We start from the raw sequence: 17170 nt of genomic DNA, 5'->3' as shown, positions 1-17170 counted from the left end.
CCAAACAAGTTCTGTGTGAGAGCTTCCTCCAACTCCCTTAGAATGTAAAACTAATTTTCTGGGAACTTTAAATTCACTGAACACAATAAGCCACATTCACTGCAATAAACTATGAGGCTTCCCATGAATTCACTTCCTAATTCAAACTCACTCACTATGTGATGCATCCTTGGCTTGCAAACTCACATACTGGAGCTTTTTCTTATTCTTGTTTTCTATTCACAGTTTATATACATTATATATAGTACAGGACTAGAGTGCACGACAACACCCAGGTCCATCAAAGTTCAATGACTTAACAGTTATTAACATTCACCCACACCAGCAACCACAATGTGGCAACAGCATGCAGTAAAATAATTCTGACTCCTGCAGGCAGTCACTGTCATGGTAAATTAAAAAAATAATAGTTTGTATTTACTGAGCTGCAAATCTTTGCATGATTAAAATTATAATGATTAGTGTTTCAGACTGGCACATAGCTCATTGCAGTCTCACATTAAACATAGATTCATCTGGTTTGATAGATTATCAAACAGCATTGGGTGTGTGCATGTGTGTGTGTGTGTGTGTGTGTGTGTGTGTGTGTGTGTGTGTGTGTGTGTGTGTGTGTGTGTGTGTGTGTGTGTGTGTCAGGAAAGCACGTGCACACTTTTCACATGTCAGATGTCTCCCCAGGGCTCTATACAGAATCACTGAAGGCTTTTGGTTCTCAGTGTCCAATTTGCTTAAACAAACGCTCTCAAACTCATGAATTCTTATGTAAATTAAGCAACAACACTACATGGCTATTATTTCATTGGAATATGTTATTTTCTCAAGACAAGTTGATATTTTAAGACAAGCGGCTTATGAATAAGAAAGAGCCCTCTAATTAGTTTTAAATTTGACAGAATGACAAAAGTGCGTCATGAAATAGGTCAAAAATCTGCTCGCTTAACATAAATTCCCAGAGTAGTGGAAAATACCAGGATACGATAAGAGCACATGAATATATAGTATGCATAATGCTGCTCATGTGACTGAAGACAGAACAGAGCATAAAAAAGAGAGAATGAATGAAATGCAGGAAAGATACGAACAGAAATACTCACCTCATAATTTGGAGGAATTCTGGCACCAAACCCCAAAGCTGAAAATCTTTTGTCACTGAAACGACAAGCGAATGAATTAGTTATGCATTACAGTAAGTGCAGTTTCATCTGGGATGGGGGTTGACAGCAATCAGAAAAATATTGATGTCTTCTATCCATCTGTTCATGTTTCCAGGGGCAAACCCCTTGTTTGTTTGAATTTCATAAATGTTCAAAGCTTCAGTTACAAATGGAAATCTGTCCCACGTTCCCTGCAGCCAGTGTGTGCACCTGCCTCAGTCTGTATTCCCTCAATCTTTCATCGTACCACTCTCTGAGCAGATTCCGCTGTAAGATTGTGTGGGTAGTGTCAAAGGTCAGGGTCAGTTTTGTCTAAACAACAAGACAAAGATTGTGTCTCAAGCCTCTCTCTTCTTGCCAGACAGTGCATTATATTTAGAACCACCTATTTCATGTGGGTCAGATTTATAAACAGGGAACTTTTTCACAATAAAGCGCGTTCAACAATTTCCTGAATGACAAAAGAAAAATAGTGTCCATGGCATGTATATGTTTGTATGCATGTACTATCGGTTAATGAAACCACAATGCAAAGCCTTGAATTGCTCTTGTTAAGGTGAAGGACATCCAGTTAAACACAGAGAGGCAGAATCTCAGTGTTAGTATTACTGGATCTCAGTGCTGTATTAGAGAGAGTCAGCCACAACCTATTAGTGACTGGAAAACTAGATGGTTCTTTCTAACACAGCACTAAAGTGGCTTAAATCCTGGAACTACTTTGTCCTTACCGCTAATTTCACTTCTGAGATGTGGAGTTCCCCAAGGCTGCACTTTAGGGCCTCTTCTGTTCAACATCTACATGCTCCCACTTGCTCAGTTTATGGAAAACATAAATATTTCTCATCACTACTACGCACATGACATACATGTGCATAACCATATCATCAGGGGACTATAATCTCATACAAGCTTTCTGTAAGTGGATTGAACAAATCAAAAATTGCATGTGTCAGTATTTAATTTGGTTAAACACAGGTAAAACTGAAGTAACAGTTTTTTTGAGATGGCATTTTGAAGATAAAGGGACTTATGTCTCAGCAGGATTTGGAAAAACATGGGGCAGCATTCACATTCATTTACTACAAACTCCCAGAGAACTGCACGTCTGCTGCAACTGTCAGCTCTTTTAAATGAAGGCAGAAGACTTTCCGGGTGCCAGGGCCTTTTATTAAATTTAATAACAACAAATTTCTCACAAGAGTAGGTTACAGTAAAGTGTATCTAATGTAAAGCCCTTCACCTTGCTGTTGAAAAGAGCCACATAAAATCAACTTGCTTTGCCTTTACTGAAGTGAAAATTACCACTGTGCGACTAAAACCCACTGGTTTTGCTTCCACACCCGCTGCCTCACAATAAATCTCGATTTAAATGCTTTTACAGAGTAAACTGAGGGATTGATTCACAAACAGAGCTGAAAAGTGGTGAATTACTGTGAATGTAGTCAACCAACAGCAATTCAATTTAAGTGGATAGAACAATGTTAATTGTAGCCTCAAAAGACTCGTACAATAATTTTCCTCTGAAACAAAGGTGCAGAATCTTTATAGATATACAAGCTGTGGTCGGACGTGTATTAGACACAGTCAACCAGAGAGAGAGAGAGAGAGAGAGAGAGAGAGAGAGAGAGAGAGAGAGTGTCCACAAGCCCCGACATTCGCATTTACACCATGTTTTTAGCCTCTGATATCCTCCTCGGAGGCACATTCACGTCCCCTCGGGCAACTCGGACACCGCACACACTCTCGCCCAAAGGTTTGTGTGGCTACGTCCGCTAGCATTGCCACTTCTGGTTGTGGACATTCAGTTCATTGAAACAACACAAAACAAAAAGTGTTTTGTGGACTCAAACACCTCACTCACCCCTCCTTTGGCACAGTGTATACTGTATAATACACCCAATTTAGTGCAGAATTAGTTTGAATGACTTATACCTGAAGTGGTTTTTTTTGCATATTTTTACGCCCTGTCTTTGCTCTGATGGTTCTTTTCACCATTTTTGTTGTACTTATTTTATCTTTTGTGCACTTTTCAGACAGGACAGGTCTAACTAAAGAGACTATTGAGTAAACTTGTGAAAAATGTGGTTTACTGTTTTGACCAAAGTGTTTTTCAAGTCCCCTAACTAAGCAGGAAATAAATCAAGGCACACTTGCTGTGCAAAAATAAAAAGTGTGGGGCTAATTCATGTCGAAGACAACATCTCATCGATTTTTTTTTATCTTTTCCGTGCATTAGCCACATCAATAAAGGCTTTTAAATATTTCCACAGCAACAGCGCTTTGGTTGATTTCCTTTTTTGCATCAAATATTACCATCCCTGCACCACAGAGCACCTTCTGTGATATTTTAACTCATATTTTTCCAAACATACACACAGGTTTTTAGATTTTCTTGATAACAATATTGGCTACTCTATATTTAGTGTGCTGTCGAACGTGTAGCATTCAGGATAAGCAGCAGAGCTGTTGCAGCTTATTTCCAGTCAGATCAGTGATTGTTGTTTGTCTGCCTCCCTTATCAGAGCGTTTACTGTATTTCATTCATGCCTGATAAAACAACCCGAACTCTCCAGCTCAGTGCAATCACAACACAATATCCACAGATCATCACCATCTGAGTTTGGGGCAAATATTTAAACTGATGTGTATGATATATTTACTCTTAACCAGTGGTTCTCAAATGGGGGGGTATGTGAACAGGTGATATATGGGTATTCAGTTTTAAGGCATTTCTCTTGTGTTGTTCTTTCACATAACTATGAAGATGTGTAATTACAAGTGGTGAGAGGGTCCTGGACTGAGAAAGGCATTGAGAGCCTCTGCTGTAAATATTGTATGGGTGTATCAAAGTCTGGAGAATTGACAGTGACGTTTGGTTTTTATTTATTTGGTGTGTTGACAAGTGATAATTGGAGAGTTGTTTGTCCTCTGGTTGAGCTAAGACGGCTTTGAGCAGCTTTTCAGTGCAATCAGAGGTGTTTCATTAACTGAATGAAGTGGACTTACACAAACTTAATCATGAACTCTTGACAGAGGCAACTTGATTTGGTGAGTAACTGCTGTTATTGCTGCAGGAATAGAGTTACAGTAACACCAGAGCACAGCAGCTCAGGCTGTATTATTATTATTACTACTGTTATTTTTGTTCCTTCAGGAACCTGGAGGATAAAAAGGAAAATATGTCTTTTCACTCAACCTTGCATTCGTATATTTACAGCAGCTGCCAAAGGCAACAACAACAACAGCCTGCGGGGCTTTAGAGAATTGGAGCTCAGTTAGAAAGACGTCACTGAAAACAGTTCATGGGCCATTTAAAGCGCACATTTGGAAACTATCATTGTAAAAACAGAAAAAGGAAAAACAAGATAAACGTGAATGAACTTCAGCTCTGTGGAATACAATCGCTCATATGCTAATGTGCTGTAGTTTATCCAGGTATAGACACATACTCCAGTAACAATATCCCAAACAAATTGATAAATTAGTGCCAAGCAGGTGATAAATAATATGTTGTATGCTATTTACATTTTTCATTTCAATTTTAAATTCATTTCAATCAAAGTAACTCCCAGTACAGGCTTTTCTCCCACTGTTGTGACCTTTCAAACACACTGTGGGATGTTGTATGGATGCAAAATAATAGGAAAAAACTAATTGCTACTGTAAAATTGCTACTGTTAACAAATCGTTTCCTATGCTGGTTCTCCCAGCTTCACCAGCATAGGAAACGATTTTTTAATGAAATGGGGAGGGAGTATTTCATGCTGAGCCAATTTTATTCTGACATGTTTTCTTGTTATTGTTAACAAAGCGGATATACAGCATGTATGCTCCCACCTTTTCCCTCCTTACTTTTACAAATTGCCCTCGGAGCCGCGATGAACTGATTTCTATGTGCAAATTTAAAAATGTCTTGTGAAAGTAGAGGTATGACATAGCACTTTCGGTCCAGAGAAGACTACTGACGAGTCGTTCTCACCAAGTCAGTTTGTCCGTGAATGTCGGCAAATGTGAGGAGCCTCGGGAGATGTGCCTGGCATCACACTGTTCTCAGCAAGGTAATCGAGCCTCTGCCCACACAGACAAGCTCGTCACTCCAGCTCCATAATGCACTCCTCTGTAAGGACTCTACAATCCCACATCACCTATATCCACTAAAGGCTAAAAGGTTTGCCTGCCCACGTTTTACACCTCAATAACAATTCCAACTTGAGAGGGAAGGGCTGCCTACACTTGCGGTCACTGTACCCGAGAGGCATGTTTCCATGCATGATGCTCCTGTGTATCTGGGTAAACATGGAAGTGATGAAGCTCCATGGATGAACTGCTCACTTTCAGGCAGGTTTTCAGTGTCTCCAGTGCTATCTCTCGGATGCTATAATTAGCCAGACAGTGCTCCCCAGATATTCATTGGGAGGATCTGCATAAATCACAAGTCAGAGTGTTAATCCTCATCTGGCTTAGTTTCTACAGATGAGAGGGTCTTTCTCTGAAACGGATCATACTATTATGAATTATTTCCCATTGATGAGCGAGCACCTGCAAGCCCCCCTGCAAAAACTAAAAAAGAAATTGTGCATATTTGACACTTTTAGAAACAAAATGTGTGTTACTGTAAATGTGTGCAAAACTGCATCAGCCAGCTCATGTGCATTTACAGTAGCAGGGGTTCTCATGTGAAAATATCGTTTCCACGTTTTTAATGATTTTTCAAACTGGCTTCATGCTGCACTTTCTCTGTTAAGTCTCCAGCCATGAAGCCTCCCACTTCTTTTTGAAGTGCCTGCTATCCTGCTGTCCTAGTCCCTGGCTCTGCGTGTGTTCGTTCAGGGCAATGTGCCTATCCAAGCTCAGGAGGAGGACCAGTGCAACAGATGCTGGGAGGAAACTCATCGAGCTATCTGCAGGAGAAAGCACACACAGCCACCGCTGTGAGAGACCAGACTGTGGAGTGCATGTAAAACAGTCAGGGCTGTCCTTACAAACACCACTGCATACTGTTGATTCAATAATGTGTGTGTGTGGGACTAAACTGAACCAGGACAGATGATTATATATATATATAATGTATATATATTTTTGCCAGAGCAGTGACATTAAAGAAAACATGAGGAGATGTCAAACCAGGGATGCAACAGTCAACCTCTAGACCCCCATGATGTCCACCTTCAACTACACTTTCAAAATAATGCTACTGTTGAAGCGAATGTAATGTAGAGGAAAATTAAGATTCTTCTTTATCCTGATAAATTACTTGATCCTTCAGCCGTGGACTCAATTTTCACTAAATTATTTCAAAATCACTAGAAAAATTATGCAATTCCAATCACTTTTTAATTCCATCCACTCGAATAGCTTACTTTGGTTTTTCTATACCACACATCACCCATGGATGAAGGCATTTGTTTCTCTTGAAAATAATGACTTCTCCCCTCAAAGAGCTGTTTGCATTTGTATTCATTTTTTGAGACATAAGCAGACATGCAAACAGAAAAACAGCACCAATTTGTTAATTTGTGTCAGAGTGGAGAGTGGGTGTGCGGTGGTAGAATCTGCAGGGAAGTCACGCAAGATGGAAAATTACATTACTTCATGATGATGGGAGAAGAAATTGAGGTCACATAAAACTAGGATAATCATGACTTGATCAAAAGTACTAATCCATTATTAAAATAAGTAATTGTAATGACTTCAATAGAAACTGATCATTTTTTTATGTTATATATAATTTATATATTTACTTACAGAAGTATTTGTCTATATGTTATAATATAAGATGCATTTCCTTCACTCTTTACTTTGATTAGCTTGATTATATTATTTGTTTAATTAAAAAATGAAATGAGAGAAATGTTGTGTCTGTCATTTTTTCCCCCAATCTGTTACGCCTGATTGGTTTAGAAACAACCTGACAACTAGCTCAGAAGTCTTTAACAAAAAGCTGTCCGTTCTAAATGCCTGTGGCTTAGAGCAAGGTCAAAGTGTCATCTTTCTGACAGATCGTTAAAAGATGGAAATTCATGGATACTTGGGAAAAAAGAACTGTGAATCATTAAGGAACGACCACAGAGTGTGTCCAATATAGTGTCAGTGTCCTTGACTGCTGATGGCACCATCCTCAGCCCCTGATAAGCCTCATGCATAAGTAATTTCTGTAGAGGCCTAAATTTGATTGCTCTAATTTTGCCGTACAAACAGTTTATCGTGCATTACTTATAGAAACGGGTTTGGTACAGATTAAATTTGATTTAGCAGTGTGAACATGATGCAGACGCTAAACACGATTGTACGTGAGCTGCAAGTAATCGCTTCTTGTTTGACAATGTGAGGCTTGTAACTCGGCTAATGGATAGAACTCAGAATGCACAGTCCATTTCTGTGAGGAATTGAATTGGAGATGGAGGGGAGCTGGCAGGCCAGCAGCAAAAATATATATATATAATAACCTGCAGGATTCTATGCCCTCCTTTTTTTCTTTACTGCTCCACAATTTCCATTACAGCCCTTGTGTGTCATTCACACAGAGTGGAGCGTTCTGATGCTCCGATTCACAACAGGACACGCAGACAATCTTTACTGCAAAGACAAAAATAAATGACAAACCTGTCGTAGTCTTGACAGATCTCGCCTACTGCTATCAGAGCCTTCAGGTACTCGTTGGGCTGGTACGGGTTGATGTAGTGCAATGAGCAGCTGTTCCTGGGGTCTCCATTGGAGGCTGTGAAGTCAATGGCAACCTGGTAGAAAAGAAGTGCAAAGTGAACAATAGGACACAGTCAGTTAAGTTTTCTTCTGGTGCTTCAAACTTTTTTTTGTTTTTGCCAAGACTATTACTTGGCTGCTCTTGATAGAGGAAGTTATTGTAAGCGAGCGAGCCTGAAATACGCCTGATGGCAGTATAAATTATCTGATCAGAGGTAGGAACTTGAACTTTCTACACCCACATACACTGAGGCAGCAGCAGCTTCCACACTCTTAAGATCCAAGCAGCCGGCTATTTCATCCAGGAAGGAACGGCATGTATCACAGCAGTCCCCGTGATTAATATTCATAGCGTTGTGAGGTACAGCACTACAGAGGCCAGACCAAAGGGCAGGAGTGGAAGAAGGTTAGAAATTATTATTCGAGGCTGCCTACAACAAGAGAACTTAAAACACCATCGGGGAGAGTTTTCGAGAATAAAAAAGATTTTTGAAATTCTGTCTTGTGCTTCACAACAAAAGAAAAAGCTGGAAAATGTTAACTGTATTTTAACTGCGACAAACCAACGTCTGTTCATCTATAACAATAATAAAAACAATGTATTTCACTGCGCCTTTCTAGACGCTCAAGGACACATTACAATATATCAGAAATAAACACGTGAATAAGTTAAATATAAGTATTGAATTCAGATTAGGAGACACAAACACCTATCAATACCACATATGTGACTCAAGAATAGTTAAAAAGCAAGAGGCATAGACACCTAACACTTCATCATGTGAACTAAACCAGAGATGTCATGTGTGGTAGATTGTTCTATACAGAGGTGTTTTGAGATGTGAATTGAACAGTTCGATAGAGTCCAGCTGGCAGATGTGAGGGGTCAGAGGGTTCCAGAGTCGTGGTGCAGAGCAGCTGAAGGCTCTGGTAGTGCTGAGTTTGAATGTGAGGACAGAGAGAAGAGAGAGCAGCTGAGGAGGAGCACAGGGCACGGGAAGGGGAGTATAGGGATGGAGAAGATACAACTGGTATGGAGGAGCCATGGTGTGGAGGGCTATGATTTAGGGCATTTCATAAAGCTACAGTTGAAAACACAATGACAGCTACACCAACTCACCGTAAAATGAATCTGGCATCCTCCCATGATGTAATCTAAGAAGGAATACACTCTGTGGAGCTGCAAGAAAAAACAAACAAATTTCTTCAGAAGATGTGTTTGAGTGGAAGAGAGAAAATGATCAGCGTCAGTGTTCGTCGCATCTGGTCATTAAAACTGAATTAAATTAACTAATCTGTCGAGTGTAAACATGTTGCGATTTACATTGTGAAAGCAACTGTAAACAGTAATTACAGTTTCACATTTAGATGAACAATAAAACCAAACAAAAAGCTCATGGGTTAATGTTTTTCTTATATACGTTTCTTCTATTTTGTTCCTATGTCATAAAGTAAAATAAAACAGCAAAATACTGATCAACTCCCTCCTGTTAGATATGATTAATCTGTACAGCAGATTCCTACCTTAACGTCACTGAGGATGACAACTCCTGAATTTTTATAGTTTCTCTTCTTCTGTTTGTACTTTGGATTCATACAATCCCACGTCACCTTAAACAAAGAGAGTTGAAGTTGAAAAAAGGGAGCAAAATCTCTTTCGAACACACACACGAGCACATGAAGTGTTTCATCAGTGATGGATTTCAGCCTTTTTATATCCAGTCTATGATTTCAGCAGAGTAAAATGAGAAGCATATTGGAAATGGATGAAACAGTTACACGGCTGGCTCCGCTCCGTCTCTCTCACTGACCTTATTTCCACTGGAGATTTTCTGCATTTCCCTGAAGGTGGCGTAGAACTCGCCAATGAAATCGTGCTTCCCCCTGGAGTCATAATCCCACACTAGGCACTGTTATACACACACACACACACACACACACACACACACACACACACACACACACACACACACACACACACACACACACACACACACACACAGACAACACTGTTTACTATGTGACTTCTGTCGGCACGGCTCTGCTCTCAGATTTCAGCTGAATGGAAGTCGTCTCACACACAGATTCCCACAGTGACACCTGTGGTTTTTAATGGTGTGTCATCTCACCTTGAGCTTTCGGTCCTCATCGCAGCTGCACAGGGATATGAGCGACACTTTGAAGGGCTCCCACACAGGGTTCAGGTTGTTTTTAATCACCTGTTAGAGCAGGAACATGTCACATGTGAAGAAAATGCATAAACAGCTCTGGATGAAACTGAGGGAATGTGACGTCTTTACCTCAGTTCTGTGCACGAGCTGTTCGGTCGCGTCGTCGTTGATTCTGTATATTTCCAAAAATGGGTCTGACTTACTGAAGAGATCCTGCAGGAACAGAGAAAACTGAATATGGAAGCAACTGTCTCTTAATGTTATTAACAGGCCCTAAAGCAACTGGTTCACAGAAAAGATTAGAAAGTCAATCTGAAGTATTTCCTCAGGTAACATTGGGTCAAATCTCTCTGAAGATAAGTCAAGTTAAATGAGACTTATCATTTTCATATTCAGGTTCATAATTTTAATTTCAGCCTCTGTCTGAAACATTTAGTTTAGGCTCCTGTCTCTTGTACAGTGGTTTGGTTCATATCCTAAAGATTACCATGGAGAAGGCGGGATTTATGACCTATACTGCAGCCAGCCAACAGGGGGCGATCAAGAGGCTTTGGCTTCACTTTTGGGGAGTTGTCATGATTTAAATCAGTATGTAAAAAAAAGGAATATCCTAGTTTTCTTCTTTAGTTGTAATTGGGAAATCTCATTGAGACCAAAATTAACAAGAGACAAATGACAGTGAATGACTCCTACACCATCACTGAGGGTTTGATTTACAGTATTTGTCTTGAGCCAGAAAATATTTGCTGATATTTACTGTGGGTCTGTGATGAGCACAGTTCAGGCGAAATAACAGAATAGCATCACCAATCAGAGTCCTGTGTTTTGGGTTATTTCATTATGTATATAAAGGTTGTTTGGCTGATGCATGTGAGAAAAATGGCTGCTGATGCTGATTCCTCATTGCTTCTTTGCAGAGGTACATGTGCGTGATCAAAGGTCAAACAGGAAGCAGAACTTACAGAGCAGCATGAAGGAGACATCACTGATCTTGTGAAGTTTGAGAAAAAAATGCAATTTTTTGTGGGGTGTGGGTCAGAGCAGGATTTGAAAATACTTTTCAAGCGTCCAAATCATGACACTTATCCCAACTTATTACATTTTCTTCTCCATTCAATCTTTAAAGCTTTTTGTTGAGCCAATAATCGCAGTGACCTGTTATCCCTTCCCTTACAACCGTCCTCGCAGCTCTAAAACATTTTAATGGGTTTCTCCAGCCAATATTTCCAGCTCACAGCAGAGACTTTACAATTTCTTTTGCACTCCACGACTTCCCGTGTGCATAATGCACCTAAAAAGCCTCAGCATCGGGTTGCGATCACCAATTCAATGAAAGCTGCGTCCATTTACGTCATCGTTATTGGTGAATATCCCACTAAATTGAAAATGTGTATGATTGTGTATCCTCTGCAGTTATTTGCAATAGCCTCAAATCAACTCCTGGGTCTCAAGTGCAGAGCAACACTGATTATTTAGGTCAATTGATTCTTGATAGAGGAAAACAAATGATTACTGGGTGTGTATGTGTGCGTGTGTGTGTGTGTGTGTGTGTGTGTGTGTGTGTGTGTGTGTGTGTGTGTGTGTGTGTGTGTGTGTGTGTGTGTGTGTGGCCTGGGTATTACTCTTCACATTAAGGTGAAGACATTGTTTTAAGGCTGGGGTAAAAATTGGGGTTAGGATTACCTTGTAGTAATTATGGTTAGTTTCCAGGAAATGAATGTAAGTCAATGTACTGTCCACTGAAGTCCTGGAGACATGACTGTGTGTGTGTGTGTGCGTGTGTGTGCGTGTGTCCCAGCTTTTGTGAGCACTGAATGAAACAGTTACTGCTGCATTTCCTGCCACATTATCCAGATACATCTCCTGAGGGACAGAGGCAAAAAAAAAAAGAGCATCCTTTCTTTGTTGTCATAGCAACTGCTAGCCAGTGGCATCGGCAGCATGGACTGAGCGGATCAGATGCACATGTCAAACCGTAATCCCACGCTAACAATGCCGATAATGTTAATCATGGCCCCCGTTAACACAGTCTATGATATCCCATCATTAATCCTCCTCGTACATATTTTCAGCAGGTTCAGGTTATGCAGCCGTCAAGCACGTTATCAGAAACTGTTCCCCGCTTCAGTCACTCTCCGTTGTCTGTGTGAGATAAATTGCTTCACCCAATATGCAGCTAATATGCATTTTGAACAACTTAATAAAACACCTGATCACTGATAAAATCTTTTAAATTCATAATATCAAACTCTAGTGTGACAGGGTGATCATTTGTCTCACCTGTTGACATCCACCATCGGCCCTTTAAACAACATCTTGGTCCCCATCAATTAACTAGAAAAGCACTTAAAAAAACACATATCTCTGCCAAGGCTGAACAGACCCCAGGCCACAGCAAGTTTTACACACTTATGGATATCTGGGCCCCCTTAATATGCCTCATTTCAACACTGATGAATACCTCCTTCACAGAGGTTTATCAGTTACAGCTGCACTGTTAAGCATTTAGATGTTAACAGTGGATAGATTAATCATGAACCGATGGAGTGTGTTTAGCACTTGTTTGCTGGTGGTTTTTGGTTTTACAGAGGCAGCAGGGTCATGGTGCAGCATTTAGTGGCAGACCAGTTAAATGCCTGGTCAGAGTGGTGGTCAGACACATGTCCACTGGATGGTATTGTTTGCAACCACTTCTTGAAGAATGATACTTACAGTAATTACTCTGAGTAAAAGTACTTGGTAACATTACTCATTACTTCATTTTCATTACGCTTCCCAGCTCTATCGACACCTTTTAGCACCTTGAATCTACCTCCGTGTATGAATGGTGCTTTATATATAAAAGATAAAAGATTTTAAAGCCTCCACAGGTTACATCTTGTACGTTTTACACATATTTAACATGTTCACAGTTCTGACTATCCAAAGCTAGCTTGGTGTTTGCCCCAGTGACTGCATGAATTCCTGTGGAGCTGCAGGTCCACACGCAGCTTATTCCTCAATGTAACAGTGACGATAGCAAGACAGCTAATAAGACAAAAAAATGTATGTTTTATAACTTGTTCCTCTTTTGGCGGTGGCTACATGCCTCCACACAGACCAAGCCCCTGCATCAAGCCAGTGCTGACTGACAACATGAGTCAGCCCACTGAACACAGAGAGAACAAACTGAACATCCCTCCTCCATCAGACGACCAGTGTGACAGAGCATCACTCGGGCTGATTTACGATTGGAACGCGCTAAACTACATTTCACTAAAAATACAAATCACTTAATGGTACAAACTAATTATGTTTACACATTGGCTGCAACAACTCATTAAGCAAATTATTGTCAGGGTGGCCTTTATGGCTCCTTTCGCTGTCCAGAAGCGGCTGCTGAAGCTAAGGAAATTCCTGATTACTCAAATCCCATCGCTATCTGAAACTGCATCAACTTTGCTTTGAAGCAAATGTGATGCAACTCTGTTGACATCTAAATGTTCCCACCTCTCACAGCCAGACCCTCATATATCCAGCGTCTATTCAGGAGAAGAACATTTGTAATCAACACTTCTAAAAGTTGGCAACATTTTCTAACCAGATTGAAACTACCCGAGCAAAGTCAGTCTGTAATTGTCAACTGCATCCAGAAGCAAAATGTTTTCACATTCACACCGTTGTTCATGAACATTTTCAACATTCATTGGCTCATCATTTCACCCCATTGTGCCTCTATGATGCTGCTGCATCTGTGACATCCTAAAATGTCACAGTGATTTATTTGATTGTGCAGAAATCTGTTGTTTCATTTCAAACAAAACAAGTGTGTGCATCCTCGAGCATTTCATCAGAAATATAAGACTTCCAGGAGGAGACTGGATACACAAAGCAAATATCACATGCACAGGAGGGATGATTTTGTTTTTAGGTTCATTTTCAAAAATAAATATGTTGTAGAAAATGTGACTTTTCCTCCCGATACAACAGAGATTTAAGGGCTGTCTCAGAGTCTTGCATCGTGATTCCTGCTCCTGAGAACACGGTGCGACTTCTGATGGCCGGAGTTTGAGTTGGATGTGAGCTCCTGCTGTCTTTTTGATTGAAACACGCCTTCAGCAAAGTTAGACAGTGTGAGAGCATGTGGAGCTAAGGTCAACATGTGAATTCAACAAGTGACAACTCAGATTTCATGTGATATAATAATCTGTCATGTAATTTACGTGTCAGACTAGTATGTTGACAAATGATCATACTTTAACTTTATATTTTAGAATAATGCAATATCATGTGTTATATAATGATTTATAAAGAAATTGAAGATAATTTTTTTTGCATGTGCACAACAATAAGTCTTTCTCTACAGTATGATGACTATTCTATTATTATTACTCCAGTCGCTGTCTACTGCTACTAAGCCACATCTAATAAAACATGCACTGTGTTGGTGTTTTCAACATAAACATGTGCTGCTTCTCACCTTATCATCAAGCTTCTTGGCACAGAAGGAGAGCTCCACATATCCGTTGTTGCCAGAAATTTCCTCAGCGTGAACCTGAAAGGAAATAAAATATGTGCTCTTTATTATTTATTGGCAAGAAATAATGCCTTGACGATACAATGCATGTTTAAGGAAAACTACAGTTATAACTGAAGAGAAGAAACTCCACACTGGTCAATATCAGTCGTCCAACTATTTGACGCCTTTACAAATCTTTTCTCACCTTTTTAATTATATTTAATCTACCTACTCATTCCACAAACGTCTGTATATGAAATGCATATCTCGTGAACCATTCATCTTATCAGCTTCACATTTGCCATGTGTATTATTAGTGGTCCTGGGAATCACTTACTGTTAAAACTAAAAGCACAATGTTCGTTTTGTTGCTTCAAAGGTTTAGTTGAGCTTTTATTTTGAAAAGTTGTGAGCCCAGGTCGGATGTTTTTGTTGATGGTTAAACACGCCTTTGAACACACATGTGAACGATAACAAAGCAAATTCGCTTTCATTTTATGATAAACATTGACTATAAATTCTTCACAGCAGATAAACCAGGTAGGATGAACACAACGTTTTCTAACATCACTCTGCACCATAGACTGTTTATAAAAAGCTTTGCACACAACAGCCAGCACACAAACAATAAAAAGTAACAGTATATCGTTTGAGGAGGACTCACGGATGACAAATAATTCTGAAGTAGCTCTGGAGGAATAGCACAGACCAAGTAAACAGCCCATTCCAAACAGGCAGGTTTACAACAGGCACTGTACTAGTGTATTTTAAATCAAGTTTTAATAGTTTTAATACAAGCCCCCCTGTTCTAAAGCTTGTGTAGTATTCGGACAGCATTTCTCCTTTCTATTTCCAAAAGTACTCTTGCCCTGTGGTAAGCAGTGATTCTTCTGACGTGGCTTTTACTTGACACAGGACATGGACATTAATAGAGAGCACCATCAGCTGCAGGCACAGCTGTCTCAGGTTATTGTCTCAGCTTGTACATTAAACTCTTTATGGATATGAAACTTATCGTGCACAGCAAAATGCAGCAGTAAAGTTTGTAAGCAGCTGACTCGCTCCGACTGCTGCCCCCTCTAGACTGTCAGGCTCGCCACCAGGAAAGAGGAGCTGGCTTTTGTTGTCTCCTCCCCCTCGATCGGAACACGACAGAAACTTTGCAACAAGGTGCCAGAACTGTGGCTGTTCACGGCCAGAGATTGACAAAGCTCGACAGTGATGACACATGGCAAAGGAGGCGAGTTGTGCTTTTTGTCCGACAGCTGCTCCTGACAGGTAGCAATTGAAGGGGAAAACAATTTATAAAGGGTGTGGGCAAAAGTGTGTGTGTGTGTGTGTGTGTGTGTGTGTGTGTGTGTGTGCGTGCGTGCGTGCGTGCGTGCGTGCGTGCGTGCGTGCGTGCGTGCGTGTGTGTGTCTCTGTGAGTACTCTTGTATTTATATTCTTGTCAAGACCTTCAACCTTTAGATTGAGTCTGTGTTTAGGACATGGGTTCGGATGAGGCATGTAGCTGTTATAGTTATTGTTATGGTAAGGAATCAAAAAACGCATTATATCAGTAAGCTTCTTAACAATACTGCATAGAAATACAAATATGTGTTTGCGTGTCAATGTTTTCTAAATCCTCCAATTTCACATATGTATTATTGTTAATGTTTGTATTTATGTATGTATTGAAAATAAACACACACTTCCCGTAAATGTGTAGCAATCAAAACTGAAAGAAACTGAACAATAATACAAATGTAAATGAAAACATTTTAGCGCTGTCCTGAGCGCACTGCAACATGTTTAATATTTAACATGATGTTCCTCTGAATTCTCTTTATTTGCATATATGAGGTGGTCAGTAACGTCCCTCGTGTGCGTCCTTACAGCTAAAGAGGACCTTGAGAAGGTCTAATTTGCTGCAGGCTCTGGTTTAAGTAATGTTCAGCTCTGGCGAGAGGTGAAATGACACAGAGAGGAGCTGGACCCAGGGTGAGAGGCGGCGGGCAGATGTGGAGCAGCTCTCTTCGGAGAATAAGACGCATCTGGAAGTTGCTGAGGGGCAGACTGACTGTGTCTGTGTTTACGTACCGAACAAATGTTTCAATGGTGTTTTGTTGTTGTACTTCTGTGCTAGTGTACTACTAATTTTAATTTTCAATTTGTCACTTATTTATTCACTTTGAATTCAATCAAAATTGTATTTTTTTATTTTGATTAGTGTTATATTTACATGTGTTTAGTCATGTAATGTATTTGCTGTGTATCGATCTGCATTTACCTCGAAGCACAGTAAGTCGATGCTTGTCATAAGACATGTGTTACATAAATAATCGTTGACTTGGCTTGATACCAGAACAACCTCGACCTGAGATCAATGATTGCAGGTCCCCCAGGAGGAGCTGGAAAACATTGCTGGAGGGACGTCAGGACAGCTTTGTTTGACCTGCTGTCACTGTGACCTGACCCAAGATGGGTGGCAGTCAATGGATGGATGGATAGATCAATGGATGGATGGATGGATAGATTAATGGATGGATGGATGGATGGATGGATGGATGGATGGATGGATGGATGCTGAGTTCAAGGAGCTTAAATTTACAACAAAGGTACAGGGGATGGACAGTAAAATAAGCTTAACTGAAAAAGACGAT

General features: G+C 40.2%; 1 protein-coding gene across 3 annotated transcripts in view; it reads right to left on the bottom strand.

The window, feature by feature from the left end:
* The window catches only part of cpne7 (copine VII), a 31940-nt gene that overhangs the window by 6952 nt on the left and 7818 nt on the right, over nucleotides 1–17170 (bottom strand). For all 3 annotated transcript variants that reach the window (XM_034581424.1, XM_034581425.1, XM_034581426.1), the window contains exons 5-12: nucleotides 14487–14561; nucleotides 10157–10240; nucleotides 9986–10075; nucleotides 9668–9766; nucleotides 9381–9467; nucleotides 8977–9036; nucleotides 7758–7891; nucleotides 1095–1149 (exon numbers count right to left, since the gene is read on the bottom strand). In XM_034581424.1, coding sequence (XP_034437315.1) covers nucleotides 1095–1149; nucleotides 7758–7891; nucleotides 8977–9036; nucleotides 9381–9467; nucleotides 9668–9766; nucleotides 9986–10075; nucleotides 10157–10240; nucleotides 14487–14561 — 684 coding nt within the window. The remainder of the gene's footprint in view (nucleotides 1–1094; nucleotides 1150–7757; nucleotides 7892–8976; nucleotides 9037–9380; nucleotides 9468–9667; nucleotides 9767–9985; nucleotides 10076–10156; nucleotides 10241–14486; nucleotides 14562–17170) is intronic.

This window comes from Hippoglossus hippoglossus, chromosome 3 (assembly GCF_009819705.1).
Source record: "Hippoglossus hippoglossus isolate fHipHip1 chromosome 3, fHipHip1.pri, whole genome shotgun sequence".
Classification (NCBI taxonomy): domain Eukaryota; kingdom Metazoa; phylum Chordata; class Actinopteri; order Pleuronectiformes; family Pleuronectidae; genus Hippoglossus; species Hippoglossus hippoglossus.
The sequence above is the reverse complement of the archived record's forward strand: the minus strand, read 5'-3'. Positions and strand labels throughout refer to the sequence as shown.